The 25,285-nt window shown below is 30.1% G+C and overlaps 2 protein-coding genes across 2 annotated transcripts; both read left to right on the forward strand.

Annotated features, from left to right (window-relative positions):
• The first annotated feature begins 6,353 nt into the window (after positions 1–6,353).
• Positions 6,354–11,015, forward strand: LOC113849747 (arginase 1, mitochondrial). The gene is made up of 7 exons (XM_027479877.1): positions 6,354–6,430; positions 7,135–7,277; positions 7,434–7,593; positions 8,098–8,231; positions 9,122–9,331; positions 10,138–10,248; positions 10,352–11,015. Exons 2-7 carry the CDS (start codon positions 7,137–7,139, stop codon positions 10,610–10,612), a joined length of 1,017 nt encoding a protein of 338 aa, XP_027335678.1. The 5' UTR covers positions 6,354–6,430; positions 7,135–7,136; the 3' UTR covers positions 10,613–11,015.
• A 1,689-nt stretch (positions 11,016–12,704) lies between these two features.
• On the forward strand, positions 12,705–23,347 carry LOC113850114 (probable tRNA N6-adenosine threonylcarbamoyltransferase, mitochondrial). Its single transcript, XM_027480485.1, has 13 exons — positions 12,705–12,942; positions 13,021–13,065; positions 14,361–14,435; positions 14,806–14,902; positions 17,005–17,095; positions 17,281–17,330; positions 19,575–19,765; positions 19,910–19,995; positions 20,836–20,911; positions 21,091–21,174; positions 21,286–21,400; positions 22,162–22,250; positions 22,709–23,347. The coding sequence occupies exons 1-13, from the start codon at positions 12,730–12,732 to the stop codon at positions 22,835–22,837; spliced, it is 1,341 nt and encodes a 446-aa protein (XP_027336286.1). The 5' UTR covers positions 12,705–12,729; the 3' UTR covers positions 22,838–23,347.
• The last annotated feature ends 1,938 nt before the right edge of the window (positions 23,348–25,285 follow it).

Here is a 25,285-nt window from a genome sequence, read left to right on the forward strand (position 1 = left end):
TAAGGAATAAAAAATGAAAAATGAAAGTTTATCTGAAAATATTATTAAAATACATTTTCTCTCTTTTAATTTTTAATATATATATATATATATATATATATATATATATTATAGAAAAAAATCATTTTCAATTTCTTAACTAATACTCTTAATTAATTTACACATATCTCAATCACAAAAATTAATTTTATTCAACTTTAAACTAAGAAAAAAAAACGCATGCTATAACACAACAATATTGATCTTTCTATATTGTAAATTTATGCATAATTGAATGTTGAGAACCTGTCTTAGAGAAAGACCTCCTCATTCTCTGAGACACTCCTGGTGCAAAGGAAAGTGTAAGCATTTCATGTCCTATAGCTTGTTCACGCACTTCTGATGTTGATGATCTTATACCAACCTGAAATAAATTAAGGAAATAAAACATGAAGAATCAACATATCATAGAAGAGACAGAAAGACCAGGATGTGCACCAAAATGAAGAACATCAATTGATCCTCTGAGCTTCTCACGGATTGCTCTAACAACTGGAAATGATATTGAGGGATCACCACCTAAAACCAAGGGACGCAATGGATCCTGAAATAATACAGATATATGCCATGCATGAGATATTGAGAGCCTACCTAAATTTTATGAGAAAAATGTACACATGATAATTCAAGTTATGCTAGATTTCACTCAAAATTCTTTTACTAGAACTAGTAAAATGTACTTGTTGGACTTGGTCAACTCAGTTAAACATGTTAAAACTTAAATTTTTAGTCTTGAGCTAGAAGCAATTCTGAATTTTGTAGTTCATTCTATCTGATTTTTTCTTCAATCAAATTCAAGTTAAGTCAATTTATTTAAATATAAAGTGCAAGTAATTGAGTTAGACAAAATTTTTGGTTAACACCTCTAAGTATCATGAATCCACACTTATTGTCAAATACATTATATTCTATTTGTTAGTGTAACTGATTAATCAGGACTGAGGACTTACGGATCTATCTCTGTCATGTTGAAAGACCAGAGCAAAAGCAATTTTTCTATGACCAATGACTTTGTTAGAAAAGTAAAATACAAGTCATAATGCAATAAAAATAATTTAAAAATTTTGAGTTATTTTAAAAATAATTTAAATTTTTGAGTGATTATCATGCTACCATAATTAGCTCATGATTATCATACATTACAAGCCCTTAACAAGAAGCATTCCCTTCGTGATTTTTATTAGAGAAAAATAATAGGGTAAATTTTAACTGGAGAAGGAATTTGGAGAGAAGAATCACGTCCTTTTTCACTTTTTTAATTTTTCTCGTTAACATATTTAAATTTTTTTTTCTCCCTATTTACTTTCTCTCCATGCATAGACACTAGATTTACAATGGCTTAGAGAGTTATATCATGTTAAATACGTGACAATTTTAATTAGCACCAAAGACAATGAATAATTATTAAAAAAGTAGTTTTCTAAAGAATCTTTTAAGTTTTTTTTAATCAAAATTAAAATTTTACTTCAATAATTTACTACAACTTTAAATGATCACTATTTCATAAAAAAGTTTTAATTTTATTAAAAAACGACAAAAAATGCTTAAAAGTAGTATACTTTGTTTATAATTAAATTAGTATCATTAAAGGAGTTTTAGTTATTTTTTTAAAATTTATTTAAAAGTTTGGATAGAGCAAAAAAGAAAGCGTTTAAAGAAGGTCAAAAAAATTAAAGAAAAATAGTTAATAAAAATTATTTAAATTAAAAAAACTTAAAAATATAGACTTAGATTTTGAAAAGTTTATAAAACATTTTATCCTTGTTTAAAAACTTTTACATAAGAATTATTATTATTAATTAAATTTTTTCTCTGTTTCTTTTTCTCTAAAAATTAATTCAAATTTCAATTAATAAATCTGAATCTTCTCTAAATGTAATGGAAATTGGACATTTAGATTCATTTTTATTAAAACAAAAATGAGTTTTGTTAAGTAAAAAAAATAACAAAAAAATTTTACATTGTTTTTGTTTTTCACTTTTCTACAACTCTCCTTCTCTAACTTCTCTTTTCCTCAATCCCTAACTCTCCCTCAACTCTTAATTTTCCTTCTTTCCATATACCAACTTTTATCTTCCTCTCTCACCCTCTTTTTTCCCTCACTCCACGCACCCATATCTAACCCCCATCCGACTCTCCTTATGTCCCACATCCATTCAAATTTAAAACATTCAAATTTTGTTAAGTAAATTTTATATTTATTTGAATAAATTTTTATTATTTTATTAATTTTTATTTAAATAAAAATAGAACTAAACGCCTAATTCATATATTAATAGGAGAGAATTAAAATCTTTAATTAAGATTTAAAAGGTTTATATTCTAGAATTTTTTTTAATACAGAATATAAATTAATTTTTATTTGCTAACGAGTTTACAAAGAAAAAAATTAGCATATTTAAAATAAAATATATTGAAAAACTTATAAACGTCAATGAAACATATAAGTTATAAGATAAATGTAAATTCACTTTGATTCAAAACTAAATATGCATTTAGAGTAAACTACGCATGACTAATTGACAACACAGCCCTTTAAGGAACAACGAATTTTTGCTGCATATAGTTTCCGCATGGAATGCATGCCTCTACGTCCTATGCTTGACATTTCTGCATCACAAAAACAAAACAAGTAATATTTATATATATTTAGAGTCCAAATAAATTATTTAAAATACTCTCTTTATTATTTTTTAACATATTTTAAATTATTAAATTAAAATTTATTAAAAATTATAAAAATGTAGAAGAGAATCGTTAAATTAAAAATGAAACTCGTATAATTTTTATTATATTATATTATATATCCCTTTGGTTTTTGAAAAGAACAGAGGACACTCGATATAGAGAGACTCTGGGAGAAGTGATTAAGTTGTGCTCAGAAGAAAGGGTGTCATTTCTAAGTATATGGCTTTATATACACATTTTCATATTATATATTTTCATTTTATAGGAATTTATTGGAGTAGGGGTATGCACAAGGCAAAGTGACTCCCACCCACCCCTCACTTTAACTTTAAAGTAACATTTATTTTGGCTAATTTGACTTAAAAAAAGTTTTAATTATATGATTTTATATTATCAACTCTTAGATGTATAAGTTATTTCAACCAATTAAGAAGTTTAGTTAATTAGTTATAAGTTTGTTTTGTTAAAAAATAAAAAATGTTTGATAAATAATTTATCTCACTAATCTGTAATCTATGTCAAATATAATTTGAAGTAGCACTTTAATTTATAATTTATTATTCTAAAGTAAAAATTATTCTTTTAAAAATTAATATCTTATTATATTTTATATATTTATTTAAATTAAATTTAGATTTTTTTATAATAAGGATTTTTTAAAAATTTTATTTGTGATTTTAAAATTTCGTATAAATTTAGAAGCAAGTATATAATATAATAACGCAATACTTATTAATATAGTAAAAATAGAGAGTAGTTTTGTGCATGTTATAAAGGGAAGGATTTAAAAATTTTAGTGACAATTTGTTTTAAATAGGGAATATAATTAATCTTGGTAGAATTAATTTTGAGCCACTAAACAAAATTAGATTATGTGTTTAAAATATTTTAAATTACAAATTCATTTTATATTAAAGCGTATATTATAATAAATAGATTTTTTGAATTATATTATATTTTGTTCATGTATCACATTTTATAGGGGCGAGTATAAAAAAAATAGAGGGATTATGCAATGTGATGTAGGGATGGCAATGGGTAGGATACTATAGTACCCATCCCCGTACCCGCGTTTTAAAAAAATACTTATACTTAGTCTCATACTCGCATGAGTATAAATATTAATCTCCGTGCCGTATCCTTTGGATACCCGCATATCCATTTTATACCTATTACCCGCACTTGTTTGAGAAACAAATATTTATAAAGAAAAATATGTTTATATAACTTCACATAAATAGCATAATAATACAAAATTTCAATATGTATTTGCTGAATAAGGTACAAACATAGATAAAAAATAAATATTCAAATATCACAAGTGTTAAATGTATCTTAATACAATAATTTTTTAAATTAAAATTCTTAAAAATAATAAGCGAAACTAAACAAACAAGTTTTTTTTTATCGGTAATGACCTTATCTTATTTGAGATTCGATCGATCGGCAATATCAAAGCGACAACAAAATAGATCTGCTTGAGTGACCCTTCGTGTGGAATTACTTTATGACCTTTGTGGCGACATTGTCAACTAACTTCAATTCATAATTGTTAGATTTTAATGAAACAGAGAGTAGAGTTAAGGTAGAGAAGTTTAAGTACTAACAATGAAAAGTGGATGTATAAAATATTTTTCAAAATTTTTGAATTTGAAATTGTAAAAAAATAATAGATTTAATTAAAATAAAATAATATAATTAATATATATATATATATATATATTAATACTAGTATTTTTAACTCATATATTATATGAGAGTATTTTGTCAAAAATATAAGTTTTTGAAATATTATTTTAATAAATTAAATATTTATAATGTATATAAATTTAAAAGAAATAATTTAAATAAAAGATAAATGGTTACAATAAAATTTTATAATAAAGAAATACATGTGTATATAAAAAAAAGTATACTTTTTTATTGAAGAAAAAATTAACAAATAAAAATTAACAATAATTTTTTATATTTTATATCTTTTCAAAAACTTCTTTAAACGTAAATAAATAGTAAAAATAATATTATTTAGATTTAATAAATTATAGTTGTACTTATAATGCATATGTTGTATAAGAAAATATTATTTTAAATTAAAATATAAAAAATAAAATTTAAATATTATTAATAAATAATAAATTTATAATAATAGCAAGTGATTGTAAAATTTATAAAATATTTACAATATGTTTATTATTTATCATTCTATTTTATGATTTAAATATCAATATAATTTTATTAATAAAAATATTTGTATGAAAATATTTTATATATCTGTCATATATAAATAATATTTTTTAAAAAAGTTAATATCATATCAATTATATAATAATTAAATTGTATTAACTTAATTAAACGATATAAAATAGTAAATAAATTTTTTTATTAAAAATATAAACTAAAATAATTTTTTTAGTTTATTTTATTATTAAATATATTTTTATATTAATCTTATATAATTTCTCATAAATTAATATAATAATATAAAAATTTAATACATAATTTTAAAAAAAAATTCAAAAATAAAATAAAATAAAAATAAATAAATAAATATATATATATATATAGAGTAAGATGAGCACTTACTTATACCCGTATCCATCACTATTTATATATTTTTATTCATACTTATATCCTTACCTATATAATAAATAAATACCTATCGATTATAGGTAAATTTTATGAATGTCCGTTGGATACTTTTTTCCGTTGCCATTCCTAATGTAATGGGCTCATGGGCATCACATTTTACGATGTTAACTGCAAATTCTGTCCGTATCTGTGGCTTGCCAAATCCTTCTACAAATTCAATGAATTCGCTGTAAGCCCTTTTATTTTTTTTTCTTGTATTTTTATGAATTTCTAGTTTTAATTTTAGAGACTATTACATGATCATTTTTTTTTTATGAAACTACGTCAATAAAAAAATACTAAAATTTTAAAAATATAAAATATAGAAATTAATTTTTTTTAAAAATTAAAATAAAAAATCACAAAATACAAAAATACAACAATTAAAATATGTTTAAGCTTTTTTAATAATTAAAATATTTTTTTAATATATATAAAGACATGCATTAAAGCACTAGAATTTTTTATTAATAAAAAAATTAATTTAATATATATATTTTTTAGTAATTTAAAATATATAATAAATTATATTTAATATTTGTTTTTTGGTAAAAAAAAATTTACATTTATAAATCATCTATGGACATTCATGTGCATTAATATCTGTGTATTTTTAGAAACAAAACGCTGTTTGTATTTGTAAGAGAATTTTAAAAATATGAAATAAATAATAAAAAATAATTTTTAAATAAAAGTAAAATATTAGACTAACTATGAATAATAATTATAAACCTAACATAATATTTTTAAATTTTTTTAATAGTACATAATTTATTAAATATTATATTAGATTTTTTCTTACTATTTAAATATATATTATCTAATAATTTAGAATTATTTCATCTAAATACAATAAAGTAAAATATTTAAACAGCAGTTAAACAAATTATTTTTATAAGATTGAATGAAATGATGGCTAATGATGGTTATGGGTATCAGTGCATCCCATCAAAGTTAAATAAATAATCTATATAAGTGTCCTCTTCCGATTTATGATTAGCGCCACTTCACTTCCCACAACTCTCTCTCTCTCTCTCTCCAAGTGGTTTCCTCCATTCTCTTCCAAGTTTCCAAGGTACTCACTTAAATTTTTAAACCTGAATTGGTTTTTGATGTTTGAATGTTCTGGGAAATTAACGTTGAATCTGTCATCTGGGTGGTAAAAGGATGAAACTTTGAAAAATCCTCTATTCTGGGTGTGCCACAATTTAGTATTTTTTATTTTGGGGTTGCGAAAATGAAGAGAAAAGGGAAGATCTCTTTGTTTTTCCGATATTATTATTTTTTTCTTAACAAAGTGTTTCTTAGAGTAGTTGAAGTTATAGTTTCATTGCTACATGCAAAGGAAATGGTGAGATCAGTTAATGTTTCTGAATCTGATAGGTATTATGCTTTGTTATGATTAAAGAAAAAAAGAAATAAAAGAGCAGTGAACATAAATAATCTTTTATCTATTAGTTACTATTTTGATTTTTATGTTTTACAAAAAAAATAAATAAAAAATCACATTTTGATTTAGTGTTTTTACATTAAAGTTGAAGATATTGCTTGATGTATACCAGGGGCTGAATCACTTGATTGTGTTTGCTGGGTTTTGTGTTGTAGGAGAGGTTAATTTACTGTGTTTCAGGGTACTGGGTATGTGTGCAGTATCATTCACATTGATAAACTCCAAAGTCCAAAATGATTTTTGCAAAAAAATTTTTCAGCTCGATCATAGAAGTCTTTGGTCTCTAAATATAAATGTCAATTGTCAATAGTTTTGTTCTTTTGATGCAGAAATGTCAATTATAGCACGCAGAGGCATCCGTTACATGCCGAGACTAAATGCAGCAAAAGTATCTGATGCTTTGCTAGAGAAAGGCCAAAGTCGTGTGATAGATGCTTCACTTACACTTATTCGAGAGAGAGCAAAGCTTAAGGCATGTTATATTTGCTTCTATCCTACTTGATTGAATTTGTGTTTATTTAGTGTTGTGTCCTTTGATCCATGATTTTAATTTGTACTTTTATTTTGGTGATTTTGATTTATGCTTTGCATAAAAATAATATAAATCCAGAAGTTGTTTTTTCTCCAGGGAGAACTTGTGCGTGCTTTGGGAGGTGCCGTAGCAACTTCATCTCTTCTTGGAGTTCCTTTGGGACATAACTCGTCATTCCTTCAAGGACCTGCATTTGCACCTCCTCGCATTAGGGAGGCCATTTGGTGTGGTAGCACAAACTCAACAACTGAGGAAGGTAGTCATATAGTTTTCCTTTGGTTTGTAGAAGTCTTTGAAAAGATTTTTTGTTTTATCCTAATCTAAAATTTGCTCTGTAAACTCATCTGCATATGTTAATTGATTCTTTGCATCAGTTCTTGGTAGTAGAAAGATTCAAGAATACAAACCTCTTATCTAATTGGAACTGTTGATATTATTTCTTTAGATTCTTAAAAATACTGGAATTTCATGTTGTTAGGACTTAAGACTTCAGTTACTGTACACATCTTTTCCCTCCTCTTCTGGTTGTATTCTCTGAGTATGATATGGACTTCTGTAATGACTCCTGCTCACCTGTATGATCTGTGTTTAGTTATTTATGTTTTGTGCCTTTACAGTGGTTGTGGAAGTGACTTATTCGATGGAATACATCTTGCAATCTCACTTCACTGTGCTTTCCTCATTCTTCGTCTGGGCCTGTAGTTACCCGTGAATTATGATACTAAAGAGCTTATAGTAGCATGATTTTGATTATATGCAGGCAAGGAATTACAGGATGCACGAGTGCTAACTGATGTTGGTGATGTTCCTATCCAAGAACTTCGAGATTGTGGGGTAGATGATCACAGATTAATGAATGTTATTGGTGAATCTGTTAAATTAGTGATGGAGGAGGTAATTTGTCAATTGTGAGCCTGTGCTTTGAATGCTGTCACCTAATGTGAAATTAAAAATTTACACTTTCTGTTACATGCAGTATATGTCATTTTTTCATCCAGTTTTTCCTCATTATTTTCAGTACATTATGATCAACATTTGATAAAGTTTATATAGAAAAATGTGTGAAGTGCTTTAATTTTCTAATATTAGCATCATTTCCAGAAGTTTTATTCATAGGTAGCTTGATTGCATTGTCCCTTCTCCCTGCAAGTAAGGCTTTCTGAAGCTTGATATTCCTCGGTTTTTCTTTTGTTCCTGTTTTTAGTTTTTGGTACTGAAGATTATTAATTAATCAAATATGTAAAAGAGGAATTGCTGTTGAGGTCAATTGACACTCCCTTTTCTAGATGCTAGAGCTGTTGCTATAAGCTGGCCTGTAGTGTGAATACAGAAGTAACTTCCTGCACACTATTAGCTTGCATCTTAACTTTAACGTTGGCATTAAAATCACTGTTATTAAGGAAAAATGGCTATTTAATAGAATAATAGATTAGTCATAGAAATTGTTTTTGCTTAGGTCTTAATTCCGTAGGTCCTCAATCCTGATTGATCAGTTAAACTAATAATTGTAATATGTTTTGACATGAATTGTGGCTTCTTGGCAATAGTTTGAACATGAATAGGGAAGGATCCATGTGTGACATGACAAGACCTAAGCTTTGGGGGTCCCTTTATTTCATTATTGGATTTATTTCTCTGAAAAATTCACTAGATTGGAAAGCTCTGTTGTGAAAACAACTTTTTTTTGCATCAATTCTACTATCACTTGAATTATCAAAATTTTCTGATAGCGTTCTGTTTGAACATGATATAGCTTGATTCTCATAGTGTCTGTATTCTTCCAGGATCCATTACGTCCTTTAGTTTTAGGTGGTGATCACTCAATATCATTTCCAGTTATTAGAGCCGTCTCTGAGAAGCTTGGAGGACCGCTTGATGTTCTTCATCTTGATGCTCATCCTGATAACTATGATGCCTTTGAAGGAAACATTTATTCTCATGCTTCATCTTTTGCTCGAATCATGGAGGGTGACTATGTTCGAAGACTTTTGCAGGCAAATTTTGACATGTTAATAGTGTTTGTTTCCTAAATAGTTTAATTTAATAAGGAATTTCTAAAACATAAATCATGGTTATTCTCTGTGATAGTGTGACATTACTTTCATCCCATTTAGCCTTTTATATTCTGTTATTAATTTATGGTTGGCCACTTGGCCATGCATTGCACTGGCTGAAAGTCATTGGCATAATAGAGCTGAATTTTATTTACATACTAAATATAACTTGATAAGGACTTGGGGATTAATCATCAGGGACCTTTGCAAAGAAGGTGATCAGTAGGACATATGGATGATGTTGCTAATCTTTCTATGTATCTGGTTTCACAAATGAAGAAATCCAATTTCTGTTATATTTAGCGTAAGATATTTGTACCTCTGCTCATGTCGTTATGATTTCTTCTTGCCATATATTATTGATTATCAGAAATCATTTGTCATTTGACTAGAAAGTAGTTAGAACTATGACAGTTGAATTCCTCATAGAATCATGCAACTGCATTTTGTTGAAATATGGTTCGATTATATTCAACCACTCCATAATCAAAATGATTCCATCATTTATACAAGCTGAATTTATCAGGTTGATGGGAAAAAACAGATGCATGGTTTCTTCAGCTTTATTTCTTTCACTTTGTCTTGATCTGATGACTTTTTTTGTTATTTGTTTCACTAGCTAGATTGCTACAATTCTCTCTTTTGTATAATATCTGATCTGATATTTTTTTTAGTGGTGGTGGCAAATATTTCGATCTTCACCCATGTTGTGCTGATATATCACATTCTTCATTCTTTTATTTCAGGTTGGTATAAGATCAATTACAGCTGAAGGGCGTGCACAAGCCAAAAAATTTGGGGTAGAGCAATATGAAATGCGGACATTTTCAAGAGATCGTCACCTTTTAGAGAACCTGGTCTCTCTCTTACTCTTCACCTGTGTGTGTAATTTAGCATTATCTTTTGTTTTGGTATTTGGTGGTTCTTTGATTTTTATACCATAGGGATTTGCTTTTGCAGAAACTAGGGGAAGGTGTTAAAGGTGTATATATATCAATAGATGTGGATTGTCTTGATCCTGCCTTTGCTCCAGGAGTGTCTCACATAGAGCCAGGAGGTCTCTCGTTCCGTGATGTTCTCAACATCCTCCACAATCTTCAAGGTGATGTCGTTGCAGGAGACGTGGTTGAATTAAACCCTCAACGAGATACTGTTGATGGAATGACTGCTATGGTTGCTGCTAAGCTGGTGAGAGAACTGACTGCAAAGATTTCAAAATGATAATCTCCTGCCTCCTGACATTTACTCCCAACACACTTCTCATTCCCTAAAATGTTTTATTTGAAGCATTCATAGAACATAATCAATAATTCAAGTCTTTGTGGGAATGCTGCATTTCTATTGGGGTGTAGTTGGTCATGCTTTTGCAGTTTCAAATTTCTGCAGAGGTTGCAGTTTGTTTTTCTATATAGCCTAATAGGATGATTGATCTATGTGACTCATTGCACCTCTTGATATAAATTTTGTAAGTGCAAGTTATGATATACAAAACTATCTTCTTAGTTTGAAAGACTAATAAAGAAGAGAATAACATTAATTCTTATTTTTCCTTGCGATAAAAAGAGGGTTAGTTTGAAGTTTGAATTTTTAAGTATAAAATTTGTAATGGTTGACACAGTAATTCTATATGAGATGTTTGCCCCTATGCATTTGATCTCATCCATTTGGACTTGTGCAGTCCATTCTCTACAGTTTTGTGTGGGGGATTAGGATGAAAGCAAAATTTGAGGTTCATTCCTTTTGAAATCCCACCTCAACTATCGATGTAGCTTAAATAGAGTTTATAAATGTGAGGATAATCTTTATTTCATGAGTTAGCTTTTAAAGTTAAGTTGATTCTTAACTCAAATTTAAAATGATGCTAGAGCCTATCATAAATTTGATATTAGGCCACTCTAAATTGAAAAAAAAAAAAGGTTTCACAAATCTTTTTAATGCAATTAACCTCACCCATTTAATAATTTTTATAATTGCCAATATGGCTTAAATAGAGTGTATAAATATTAAGATAATCTTAATTTTACGAGCTAATTTTTAGAATTAAGTTAGTTCTGAATATAAATTTAAAAATTCATGTGTCATAACAATTTGCACATTAGAGTCATACGATCAAATAGTGGATCCAAGTTGAGATGCCTAATTTAAATGTTGAACGCGGGATTGATTACACACAAGCCAAGACCATCATAGCAAAATGGGAGGATAGAAAGAACCGAAGCACTAACACATTAAATGTCAGTTGTGCATTACTCTTTTAGTCCATTGTAAATGTAACATGATCCAATGCACTCAACAACAAATCACCTTTTCAATGCTTGCACAGTGAGGCACTTGATCCAATGCACTTAACCTTTTTTATACTTTATTCAATTCAATAGCCAAACCCCTTGTCAATTTCTCTTGTTCCTAAACACAACATACAAACAACCCAATATCATTCCTTCAAGTTTTTATTTACTCGAAAAAATGCCCAACTTAGCAAATTTTTGCCTGCCATTAACAATCAAAATTTAGTTTCATGTTAAGCTCTATCTTTCCTTTGCCACTCAAAACCGACTAAGGGAAATAAAATTGACAGGACTAGAGAGAAAGGATGAATTAGATTTACACATGACAAAAAAAAAATGGTAATAAGATTTATAACCATATTATGGAAACAGAACATGATTTCTAAAGCAAAATCAATAGTTGAATTGAATTTGACTTGAAATACCAAGTGTGTTAAATGACAACAAATCTTTTTTAGTTCACTGAAGATCGATTCTTCACACTTTACAAATGGGGTCAGAATATAATAAATGCCTTGAAAATCAAGTTTGAGTGAGTTTAGCACTAGTTGAGCATTTTCTGCATGTACATAGTTTTTAAATTCAAATTTTAACCTGTTAATTAATTGATGTCAAATCCTACTGAATATCCTTAACTATGAATTTCCAAGTGATTGCATATATAATTTATCTTTAGCATATAAATTAGTAAAAATATAAAAAATTAAATCAAATATTACTCAATCCTAAATAATCATTCACAAGAACGAAATAAAATAAACGGGATAGGAATGATTTAAAAAAAAAGTGAAAATAAAATATTAACTTTAAAAAATGAAATAAAATAAAAAAAACTTTCATTTATTTATATGGCTGAAAATGAGAGTATAAAAAAATTATATAAAATTATTTTATAATATTTAAAAAAAAAAACTTTAAAAAATATTGTAACGATGTGGAATCTTTTTGTATATCCAATAAAAAAAACTGTAATAAAAAGAAAAAGAGAGGCACAAGCGAAGTGCTATATCTTGCTTGGTACTTTCTTCTTTCTCTATCTTCTCTGCAACAATGCTACTTTCTCTCTCTACAATTTGGGCTCCATCAACACTTTCCCGCCTAAACTTTCTCCCCAAACCTTCGCTTTTCACTGCACTCACCACTTTCCGCAGAAACCAATTTCTACCCAAATGCTCGTCCGCTCTCAACCCGGCCTCGAAACGCGACGGCAATTTTGTCGTTTTGGGCATCGAAACAAGCTGCGACGACACCGCTGCAGCTGTCGTAAGTGTTTGGAATTGGCATTCGTCAATTTTTGTTTAGTGATGTCGTTTAATGGCTTGTGTTTTGCGCGTTGTTTAGGTGAGAAGCAACGGTGAAATTCTGAGCCAAGTGGTGTCTTCTCAGGTATGGTATTGTATTATATGTACTCAATTCGAGTTGGTACTTAAAGAGAAAATGTAGAATTGATGCAGAATTTTATCCTATTCAGGGCATGTTGGAAGAGCTTATGAACACTATGAGAAACAACTTATGATTTCCATGGAGCTATTTTTAACTTAGTTTAATAAATTTTTTGGTGCAGCTTATTAAAATAAGTTATTTTTAGCTTGTCTCAATAAAATTCATTGTGAAATTTATGATACAAGTCATCATTTAAAAAGAGCTTATTGCATAAGCATTCAGATAAGTTGTATATTCAAACTCACCTCATTGTTATCATTATTTTGTTATTGTTGTGGGAGTGAGGAATATTGAGGGTTGATTAGTGCGTGTTTGAAATATAGCGTATCTGAAACATATTTTTTAGCAGCTTCCTGAAAAGAATTTTTGAATTTATTTTTTCATGAATAAGCTGAAACAGTTGGATAGGTTTGAAAAATGAAGAGTATTTTTTGAGGTAATTAGATTTTTTCCCCCGAAAGCTACTTTTTATATTATTGAACAAACAACAAGCATTTCTTTTGGTTCTTTTGCTTGTTATTTTAAGAAGTTAATCCAAGTATCTTGAAAATTTTCAGCTTACGTTTTAAAATAAAAGTGATTTTCATTTTCTTTAAGAAAGCTCAATCAGATTGGCTATTGGCCCCTGATGGATAGAGAGAAGTTTCTTTTGCAGTGGGATTGCAGCAAAAATTTGGTATTAGAACAGTTGATCTGACTGATATTAAAATTGTGCTCTAGTGCATTTTCTATGCTGCATCAGTTAAGATATCAAATAGGTGGCTGAGACTGTTCTTTGAACATGCTAATGCCATGCATATCCCAGGCAAGAATAAAAGCACAAGAATGCCGTCTCTGGGGGATGCATCTTGCATTAAATAAATCATCTATGGAAGGATAATGAGATATAATAATATGACAGAGTGAAAATACTAAGTAAGAATTTGTGGAGGTTATTTTCACTGTTGCCTGAACTATAATGAAAATCTACAGTTTGGTTAAATTGATTTTGCTTAGTCTAAAATGGTTACTAATCATCATGAGATGGTCTGAGTCTCGTTTTTTTATTAATCATTTTTCACTCAACAGAAGAATGCCTATGTCTATATTGAATGCTTTTAGAAATGTTGTTAGCATGCATCTTTTCAGTTTTATCTTCATGAGCTCAATATATATATATAACTTGGCTCTATATTTATGTCACCTTTCAACTACCAAACATAACACTCTTTCTAAATATGTAACTTCTCCAAATTAAGGCAGATCTACTTGCAAAATATGGGGGTGTTGCTCCAAAAAAGGCAGAAGAAGCTCACTTGCAAGTGATAGACCAGGTACAGCATTTTTGTCCTGTTATCAATACATCCTAGCTTGAACATGTCTTGTGTAGCATTGTAGGTGAAGCTAGACAAATCATATCATGAGTATACTTTTGTAACATTACTTTTATGAGGTGACTGGCTGACTGCACACATGTCCATTTTCTTTCTTTCATTATTTATTTATGAGTATTCAAATATTCATAAATATTAGCCCTTCAATGCCAGAACCTGGTAGAATGTAGGTAACTTTTGGGGGCCCTGGGATGATGGGTGGAGAACACCACCAGGTTGTCAAACAAATTTCTAATATGGATTCTAATTTTCTCTCTTTCTCTTCCTCTGTATTTGGATTATTGATAACCTTTTTGTTTATTCATTGTAGGTTGTGCAAGAGGCTCTTGATAAAGCTGATATGACTGAGAAGGATCTCACTGCAGTTGCTGTCACCATAGGTCCTGGTTTAAGTCTCTGCCTTCGTGGTAATACTTAAGAAATTATGAGAATAGACTTAAGAAATTAGACAGAAGTTATGTGAATTGCTTGAGTTAGAGCTCTAATCATCATTAATATTTATATACATAAAAGAATAATATTATAAAATTTGGATTTAACTCACTCTCAAAAGTTATTTTATAGAAGGTGGAATATCCAACAAGCCCTTATATGGAATATTTTGACTTTCTCATGCCCAAAACTAGACATTTGGTGTGTGGAGTTTATAGGATTGGACATCTACAGATGACCCAACAAGACTAAATAAGACTAAATACTTGTGGGTAGCTTAACATTCAAATTAGATAGGCTTTGATACCGTATTAGGAAACTTGTGTCTAACTTATTCCCAAAAGCTAGTTTGTTGGAAGAGAATTACTCAAGCCCTTATAAGGAGTATTTTGGTTCTATTTTTAGCCAATGTGTCACACTCTCCTCATGTCTAGAATTAGACATCTAGTACATGAACTTTGTAGGATTGGATATCTACGGATGACCGAACAAGATTAGACATTTGTGGACAACCTAACATTCAAACTGGATAGACTTTGATACCATATTACAAAACTTGAGCTTAACTCATACCATGTTGAATTTGGGCTTTAAGCTTAATAGTGTTATCAAATGTTGGTTATGGTGGCGCCATGATGCCTAACGGTGGCGTTTTTCCCTCAGACCGCCATGAGTATGGTAGTATTTTAATGGATTATGCATGGTGGCTCCATGGCAGCCGTTATGTGCCTGGTAGCCACGACAAAAAACATGGGTTTTCAAGAAAAAAAATGAAATGGGCCTTTGACCTAACCTGATTCAGAGTTACCCGTGAACACCAAAATCCTAAAAAAATTGTCTTCTTCTCCCTCTCTCAAGTCGCGACTTCTCTCTTGAGTTCGAACGTCTTTGCATTTTCATCCTCAATGTCTCTTTTCTTGCTCTCGACGTCTCTCAATCTCTTCTCCTTCTCAATGTTGAGGACCACCACAATTCTGTCTTTGATGACTTAAGTTGCTGCCATCTCCAGTGGCATCTAGAGTGTGAATATAGAACTGGATAAGCCGTTAGACACATCTTAGGATGTCTGAAGTTTGTAAGACTGAACATTTGCGAGTGGTCTAACAAAACTAGATATTTGTAGGCAGCTTAACATTCAAACTGGATAGGCTCAGGATGCATGAAGTTTGTACGTGTGAATGGTCCAACAGAATTAGATATTTGTGGGCAATTCAACATTTAAATTGGATAGACTCTAATACCATGTTAGAAAACTTGGACATAACTCACTCTCAAAAGCTAGCTTGTAGGAGAACTACTCAAACTCTTATAAAGAGTATTTTGACTTTATTCCTAACTGATGTGAAACCTTTTAACAAATAAATATATAAATATACTTAACATTTATAAGAATGATAATAAAATGTAAAATATTTTCCATGACTCTAATCTTTCCAACAATGTATAATTAACTCCCATAACTCTAAATGACATTATTAATCATTATCACTATTTTCAACACACAATGTCAGTTAATTTCAATAGATTTTCATCATGTGTCCCATGGCTTCAATGAATTAAGCAGGATAATGCATGTTAAAGTCTGATAATTCATTGTGAAGATGTATTAATTATTTAATATATATGCAGCCTTGTGATATTATTTAATTAAACTTTTAAAGTTAAAATTGCAATAAAATGAAGCTGCATCTTTGTGATTCTTAAAGTTGGCTTCGTAAGTTATAAAACCATTATTTAATAGGTCAAAGCAACACATAGTAGTGCCAGTACTTGCATGGGAATTGGCAGGAAGTTTTTTTTTTTCTGTCCTCCTTCCTCCTCCCCGTCAAATTTGTTGTTGACACTGCAAATCATTGACACTGACTCATTTTATAAGTTGGGTAAATAGTTGTATCTTAATACAGTCTGATGGTTCAAACTGTAGGTATGAATGTTTGTTTCTGACTTCAGTGTAATCATTAGAAGGCATATTTCAGTAATAATTACCCATTACTTCAACTTCTGATCATTGATGCACTTTAGATGAATTTCATACTATCAATTACATATTCCTCAGTCTATGTCTTGGACAATGCAGTGGGGGTGCAGAAAGCTCGTAGAATTGCTGGGGGCTTCAATTTACCAATTATTGGCGTACATCACATGGAGGCTCATGCTCTAGTGGCCAGGTAAAGCTATAGTGGCTCATTAATATGTAATTTTCTGCATAGTAGATGGATGCAGAGGCATGCTTGCAATATTTTGGATATTTAATTTCTGTTTGTTGTTATGCTTCTAGAATTTGTGTGCACCTTCTAGTATCCCATAGGAAAATATGCTTTTTGCTATAAGATGTACATATCTTTTGTTTTAGGTTAATTGAGAAAGATTTGCAGTTTCCTTTCATGGCCCTACTTATTTCAGGTAATATTCCTGTTTTTGGGTTTTATTTTTATTAGTCTTGCTTTTATTATTCCTTACAATTGATCTATTTTTGTTTTTCTTTCTTGGATCATGAATCATAGTTTCCAGTTCTAGTTCAAAATTTGAAGTTTGTGGCATTCTTGGGTAAAAAGGTCCATCCATGTGGTACAAATAAATATGAATTAAGCCAGAGCAATTTTGGATACTTCTGAGATTTGAATTAGAGCAGTTTGCAGCTTGATGCTGAGTACTTTCAATCAAGTCACATTGAGCAACTAGTATGATGATTTGTGAAACAAATGGACATGAAATATGATTGACATGCTTTTGGAAGGGACTAGTATTTGTACTTCAAACTTTCCATGCGAAATGAGTTGTTTGGAGTATGAACTACTATCATCTTACTGCTTACTAGTAATCCATTTTTGTGTATCTACTATCTAGTAGCATTTGATTAGGTGTTTGGGAAAAATAGGGACCATCATTACAATTTTCAACATTTAAGTGGGTAAAACACTTATACAGGAAAATCTTTGAAAGTTGGATAGAATTTGAATTTGGGGTTTTGTTTTAAGTGTAAGGAGGATATCTTGTTATTTTTGGTTTTTCTTATATTATTTTTTCCTTATTTACTTTAACATGAAACATATCTTGGAAATATTAGTACAAGGGATCCAGTGGCAGTTGCTTTAGCTCAAAGTAGAGCTGATGAATCCTTAGCAACTAGAATTTGTGTTGTGATGCATTGAATGTATATCTTGAAAATCTTCAGCATTGATTGGAAACTAAATGAGAAAGGAATGTAATAAGAATCGTAGGAGACCACACTACAAAAGCTAGCCCAATGTTGGAGAACCCAAGGTCTTGTAAACTCTACATCCCATACTTCCAATTGGATCCTAACAGAATGAAAATATAGGAAGGCAGAATTCAATTTTCTAGTTTACTTTATGGCTTGAAGTCATATAAATTGAGGGATTAAAAATGTTCAAGAAAGAACTCATATTTACCTATAATATTTTTCAAAATTATGGATGTAAAACAAATCTTGGGCTTTCACCTAAAAACTTAGGGCCTGATTGGGTACTTTCCAAATGGAGTTTAGAACATTTTCCAAGGCAAAAGTCTTAAACCAAACATTTATTACTTTCAAGGAAACATAATTTAAAGTGTAATACAGAGGCTTTATCGTTTCAGAGAATTGGTTGACAACACGATCAAAGGTTCATGACCAAGTGGTTAAGAGTTTCAGTGGAATGTAGAGTGAGTTTGTTCATTGTCCATACTTCCAAATAAGGACTTTAGCATGAAAGCTCATGTTAGAGATTTAAGATCGATTGTTTGCTTTCACCTAGCAATTTAAGCTTTTGGGAGAGGGCTGGCCCATGACAACTATGATTTGAAATAGGTACTTGTTTGAATAGACTAACTGCAGGTTCATGTTAAAAAAATTCTCTTCTATATCAATTTTGTTGGCTCAAGCCTAAACTTCCTCATTAATTGTTAGAATATCTTTGACACTTGTGGTAGCACATTGGGTATACAAGGTAGAATCAATGAGAAGCGATCCTAGGCAATACTTTAGGATTATAAATCTGTATAATTAGCATTGAATCTTTTCAATTCAACACTAAAGTCATTATATGCTGTATACCACATAATTTGTTATACTAACATACCATGTACCATTTACCCATGGCGAAGAAGATTGAGTGTCAGGTACGTTGATAAAAACAAGAATTCTACTGTGGAGTCATTTCAGTCAATATGGCTCAAAAGCAATTGACATCAAGTGCTTCTACAGTTTACTCACTTCTGATAAAATGTCATATTTATACAAGGCAAGTCTGTTATTACAGTTAGTGATCCTAACTGTCTCTGTTAGAGACTAGCCAACATGAGAACTGTCATATAATAGCTGGCCAACTAACAAGTAATGGAACATATACATGTACCTCTAACACAGGAATATGATTTTCACCTTCATTCTTTTCAATAATTTGCATTCCTTCCGGGTCTCTCTTCCATTAAATTTTCTGAAGTTGGGTACATAATTGCAAATTGAATTTGAATGTTTGAATATTTTGATTCTTTTAAATGTAGAGATGGTTCTTGTGTTTTAGTTTCCAAACAATCCAGCGCATTGCTAACCTGTAATTTGATAGTGACCGCTGACTGTATTCATCACATACTGATACGCCTGGCTATCTTGTGTGAGGATGACGACAATTATTGTATTTCTAGGTGGACACAATCTACTTATTCTTGCACGTGATCTTGGGCAATACATACAACTTGGAACTACAATAGACGATGCCATTGGTGAGGCATATGACAAGACAGCAAAATGGCTTGGACTTGATATGAGGAGAAGTGGTGGTCCTGCTATAGAGGAGCTTGCTAGGGAGGGTAATGCTGAATCAGTCAATTTTTCTGTAAGTTTGTTGTGCAATATCATACTCCATTCCCCTCCCCAATGCTTCGTTGCTGCCCTAGGTTGAATATCTATCCTATTCTGACATTTTTATGGAGGCTGTGCCTGTAATGGGGAATTAAGTTTATTACTATGTTTATTCTAGATTCCGATGAAGCAGCACAAAGATTGCAACTTCTCCTATGCTGGTCTAAAAACCCAAGTACGGCTGGCAATTGAGTCAAAAAAGATGTATGTAAATACTTAAGCTGTTTGTTAATAGTTATTTTATAAATAAATACATAATGAGGGAGCAATGCCATATTGCCATAACCTGAAAGATAATCTATCTTTATCTTGTCACATGCTTTGTCTTACTAATGTAGTTATTAGCTGCACAAAGTAATTAAAAAAAATTATGTCTTGAGGAGGTGGCTGATTTCCACCATCTGTTTAGTGTTACTTTTTCTTCTCATGCAGTTGGTGTTATAAAGCCATTCATGTGTCTTTACCTAACAACATAAGCTTTGGGATAGTTGGTTTATGACATGTTATGCCTATCCATTGGTCACCGGCAGATGTCTATTGAACTTCACACTCTGAGGTGCAGTCTTGGGCTTAAGGGGGTATGTTAAGATGTTCTGAATTGGTTAGGAATATAGTTAGAATACTTCTTGTAAATAAGACTTGGGAAATCCCTTTCCCCTTACCTCTTCCTCACCTTGAGTTAGCTTTTGAGGTTGAGTTAGGTCATGTTTATTCTTAATATGTTATTAGAGCCTCTATGACCAAGTGGTCTAGTGCTTTATTCACTGCTCAAGTTCAAAGGGCTCTTGCATAAGGGGGCATGTTAAAGATATAATATAAAACAAGTAATGTGTCTACAACTAATAGCTTAAGCTTTTGGGATCATTTTCATGGTTAGATAGCTGCTAATATTTTTATTTGACCAATAGTCGTCAGCTACAGGATAACTAAATGATTCATATTGCATATTGCAAGAAATCAAGTATTAGGTGATCTAGAAGTAAATTGTACTAACAGATTTTACTTTTATTATCACCTACTTATGAGTATTTGGGTGATTGGCAGTGATGCCAAAATTCCTATTTCTCCTGCTTGTACTGAAGACCGATTGTCACGGGCTGATATTGCTGCTTCTTTTCAGGTTAGTTATATTTTTGTAGGTTTTGCAGATTGAGAGTATCTTCTCTTTCTAGTCTAGTAAATGAAGTTTAGTATTTCCTTTTTCTTGTTTAAAATTTCTTCATGTTCTCCTCTTTTGTTCACCTTCAACCCATTTGGTTTTAGTATATGCATTGTTTATTTTGTTTTCATGTCAAGCAGCGAGTTGCAGTGTTACATCTTGAGGAAAGGTGTGAACGAGCAATACAGTGGGCATTGAAGATGGAGCCTTCTATAAGATACTTGGTAATTGGAAGTCTAAACTGCTGCTGGTGTCAAATACATCAATGCTTTTTCTTTCTGTTAATTTCCATTGGAAAATGTGAATGTCATTCTATGTCTTCTTGTCTGTTGCAGGTTGTCTCTGGTGGTGTTGCATCAAACCAATATGTTCGAGCTCAGCTTGATATGGTTGTGAAGAAGAACGGCCTGCAACTTGTATGCCCTCCTCCCCGGCTTTGTACTGATAATGGTAATGATATATTCTTATTTTTGTGTTAGTAATGAAGGCTAATTCTATTCATTCCACGCTGCTATGAAAACATTACATAGCTGGTCCCAAATCCAAATAAAAGACGAGGGTTGTATATTAGACATTCAGCAATCAATATTGAAACTTGCCCAATATTCAATGACATGTATCAATGATAATGCTAGGTCATTATTTGTAAGTTACAAATTGTATTACTGAGTCCAGTGTTAAATTAGGAACTAGTACTACAACTACATTGGCACATGGATGTAGTGCAAAATAGGCAAAGGGTTCTCAAATTTTATGGAAAGTTGAAATTTGTCCATGAGAGTAGGATCCATTTTGGTTATGGGAATTTTGGAACACTGACAATTGAATTTATGAAAATAGCATCAGAAGGAGTATTACCGTGCCTTCAAACAGTATATTATCGTGAATTTGCAGTGATTCTGCAATCCATTTAGCCATATGGAACAACGTTGACTAGGCTTTCTTGTATAGATGAGGTTCAATGCTCGTCCTTTCCTCCGTGTTTTAATTCATTCTCCTTGACATTTCCTGTGGAGTATATGAAGAAAAAGGAAAATGATGCCCTCCATTTCTCAATTGTAATATTGTTCATTTGTCTTTCTTGATCCGTATTAAAAATGCAAATTAGAATGCTACTCTTTCCAACGCATCATGCATGTGATATAAGAAAGTTTATTTCTTGTTTAATTAAACCTATTTATTTCTTACCAGCTTGCTTTTAAACTAAATAGGTGTAATGATTGCTTGGACTGGTATTGAGCATTTCCGGATGGGAAGATATGATCCTCCTCCCCCTGCGGAAGAGCCAGAAGATTTTGTGGTGCGTTTTCTGAGCATTGACAAATATATGGTTTAAAGCACTTTTTAATCAGACAAAAGTGCTTTCCTATTATGATTCTTTAGATGGATTAGGTTAGGATAATAATTTTTCTTAATAAAGAAAAAATATGTTTAATGCTTTTTACACAATCAACAAGATCAGTTATCACTTAACCCAGTTCATAAAAATGTTGCTTTCATCGGTGGCCGATCTGTTTTATCATGGAAAGCTATCTTAAGATGTTGTTCACGTTCTTTTCAAATTATTTTCTACATCTCTTTTAGTAATCTAAAATTCTCAGGGCTTTAGTGCTACTTACCATTGCTGAAAATTTGTTCATGTTCAACTTGAACTTCCCTCAAATTGAATTGAAGAAGCAACAAAAAATTTACCTGTGCTGTATATTATTCTTGTGTTTCATCTGTCAATAAAATTTATTAAATAATGCTTCATTTCAGCATGATTTACGCCCAAGGTGGCCACTGGGGGAAGAATACGCTGAAGGAAAAAGTGAAGCACGCTCCTTAAAAACAGCTCGTGTCCATCCTTCTCTTACATCTCTCATTCAAGCATCATTGCAAAAGTGAGGAATGAACTTTCATGTTGCTTCATTTTGGTTTATGAAGTTGTGCAGGACAAGCCTCTTTTTGGACTTGTCTCTGATCAACATGATCGAATTTTCTATAGCACATGAAAAATTGTCCAAGTTTGGTGCTTGGTTAGGGAAACTGGGCATTGGCATCACGCAGTATCACGAGAAAATCCAGCAAAGCATTGTCATTCCAAGGAGAAATCTTATGGTTGATAGAATTGAAAATAGGAGTGGGATGAGAAGAGATGTAAATTGTCTTTTGGTATTACCAAAATTTTACTACTTCTAGGGAAACGAAGTTGCAAACTTCTATTTCTGTGCCTTATTCTTTAGGCGATCTGTAAATTTAGTGGTTAAGGGTTTTTTTTTTCTTTTTCATTTTTATTCGAATCCGCTTGTATATATTTAGATTGTGATGGTTTACCGTTGATGACGTTCGTTAAAATTCTATCCACTACTTAAGAATTAAACCCAATTTATGTGTTTGTGTTGGATCAATTGATATCAATGCAGAACATCTTTGGTGAAAATGTACACTTTGAAGAAACAAATTAAAGTACGGATGATTAGACAATTATAGAAATTTTTTAGAATACATTATATGTTCATGAAGAATAAATTAAAAAAAAATAATAATTTTGATTATATAATCAAGATTGTGAAAACCAATATTTCCTTGAGACACGATATTGGAAAAGAATTTTGTCTTTTATTAAAAAATTTCATTAACGATCATATTAGGTAATGCAAATGCTTACCTATAAGATGTGTTCAAGTAGTCACTAAACTTCTAATAGACCCAAGCATTGATGTTGTTTGTTTTAATATATCTTTGTGATATTAGATATAATAGGTTTGGAGATACCATGACAGGAATAGTAAAAATTAGTTTTGGACAAAGAATAGTTTATTTTAATTATTATCCAAACAAAATTATGAATTTAATGGATAGAAATATATTACTCTTTATTTTTAAACATATATTTCCATGGTCTTGACATAAAATAAATATTCATTCTAACAACTTTAATTTGTAGGATTTAATATAAAGTAATGAACACTTGTGCTTTTAGGGTCTTCTTTAAACTAAAAAAAATAATTTTGTTTATCACGAATATGATAAGAGCTAATGTTTCTTTACCCAGAACAATAAAATGGAATAAAGTTACTCTTCTTTATATGGACAAAGTTATTCCTTCTATTCATATACCTGCTCCACAAATCTAAGAAATCAAACAAAATAATTATGAAAAAATTGAAATAACTTTCAAAAGAAAAAATTTCTTTTTTTCTAGAATAGAAGTCTCAAAACAATCTAAGCATGCATATGCAAGAAGATTATTCTCAATTCGTTCACAAGCTTTCTAAAATTGAGATACCTAAATCAATCTCATATTCTATCCTATATAATAAACCTTCAAAGATTGGATATAACATCTAGAATCCTTAGAACAACTTATCAAAGTGATGAAGAAGAAGACCAACAATCAATCAAATTTTCAACTTAGTCTTCTCTTAATGATTCTTATGATGTTATTTCATAAATTTATTATAAATAAACCATCTTTTAAAAGAAAATTTAACTCTAAGGAATAAAAACCTTAAAGATGATGATTTTTCATAATTATAAGGGAAACAATAAATATAATATCCAAAATCAATACTACAAGTTTTTGAAACAAGTTAAGATGAATATTTTATTTTTAATTGGTTTCATGTGAATACCATAAAAAATAATATAGATTATTTATTTCAAACACACGTTATAAGACAAAGATCTATTAATATTATTGCAGTTTGACATGACAAGGAAGGAGAGATGATTCAGTCTAAATCACCTCCTTCTACCTAGTATCAATTACCTAAGATAAGAGATGATGATCATATTCCTGTTATGACTACACCTTTTAAAACAAAAAAATTATAGGAAGAAATAAATTTTAAAGACATTAATTAAGCTAATTATTCTACCAAATATCTTCAAGTTATATGAGAAAGAATTAATAAAAAAAAATATTCTCAAATCTAGATAGAAAAACCCTTCTTTAAATTATTTAAAATTAATGCCAAAGTAAAATAAAAGATCCTCTCTATTATTTAAATAGAATCTCAATCTAGAGAAGAAATATGAGATAATAATAATGAACATTTTTTCTTTGCTCCTTTAAAGTAATATAGTTTTGATTAAAAACTACTATTAAAAATATTCAAAGAATTGCACTAAAATTTTATTCGTTTATTTTCTACAAATTAACACTAAACATGTTAATAAATTTGAAATTAAATAAGTGAGCAATTTTAAATATTTGGCAGTCGTGAAAATTGAGCTGGTCTAGTCGAAACTTGTGTTATCAATTGTTCTATTGTTCCGTGTATAAACTAAGTTACATGAAATCACAATTAGATTAATACAAATTGATTGCAATATGTGACAATATAATTA

This window comes from Abrus precatorius, unplaced genomic scaffold, assembly GCF_003935025.1.
Source record: "Abrus precatorius isolate BTA unplaced genomic scaffold, Abrus_2018 Scaffold9, whole genome shotgun sequence".
NCBI classification, from domain to species: Eukaryota; Viridiplantae; Streptophyta; class Magnoliopsida; order Fabales; family Fabaceae; genus Abrus; species Abrus precatorius.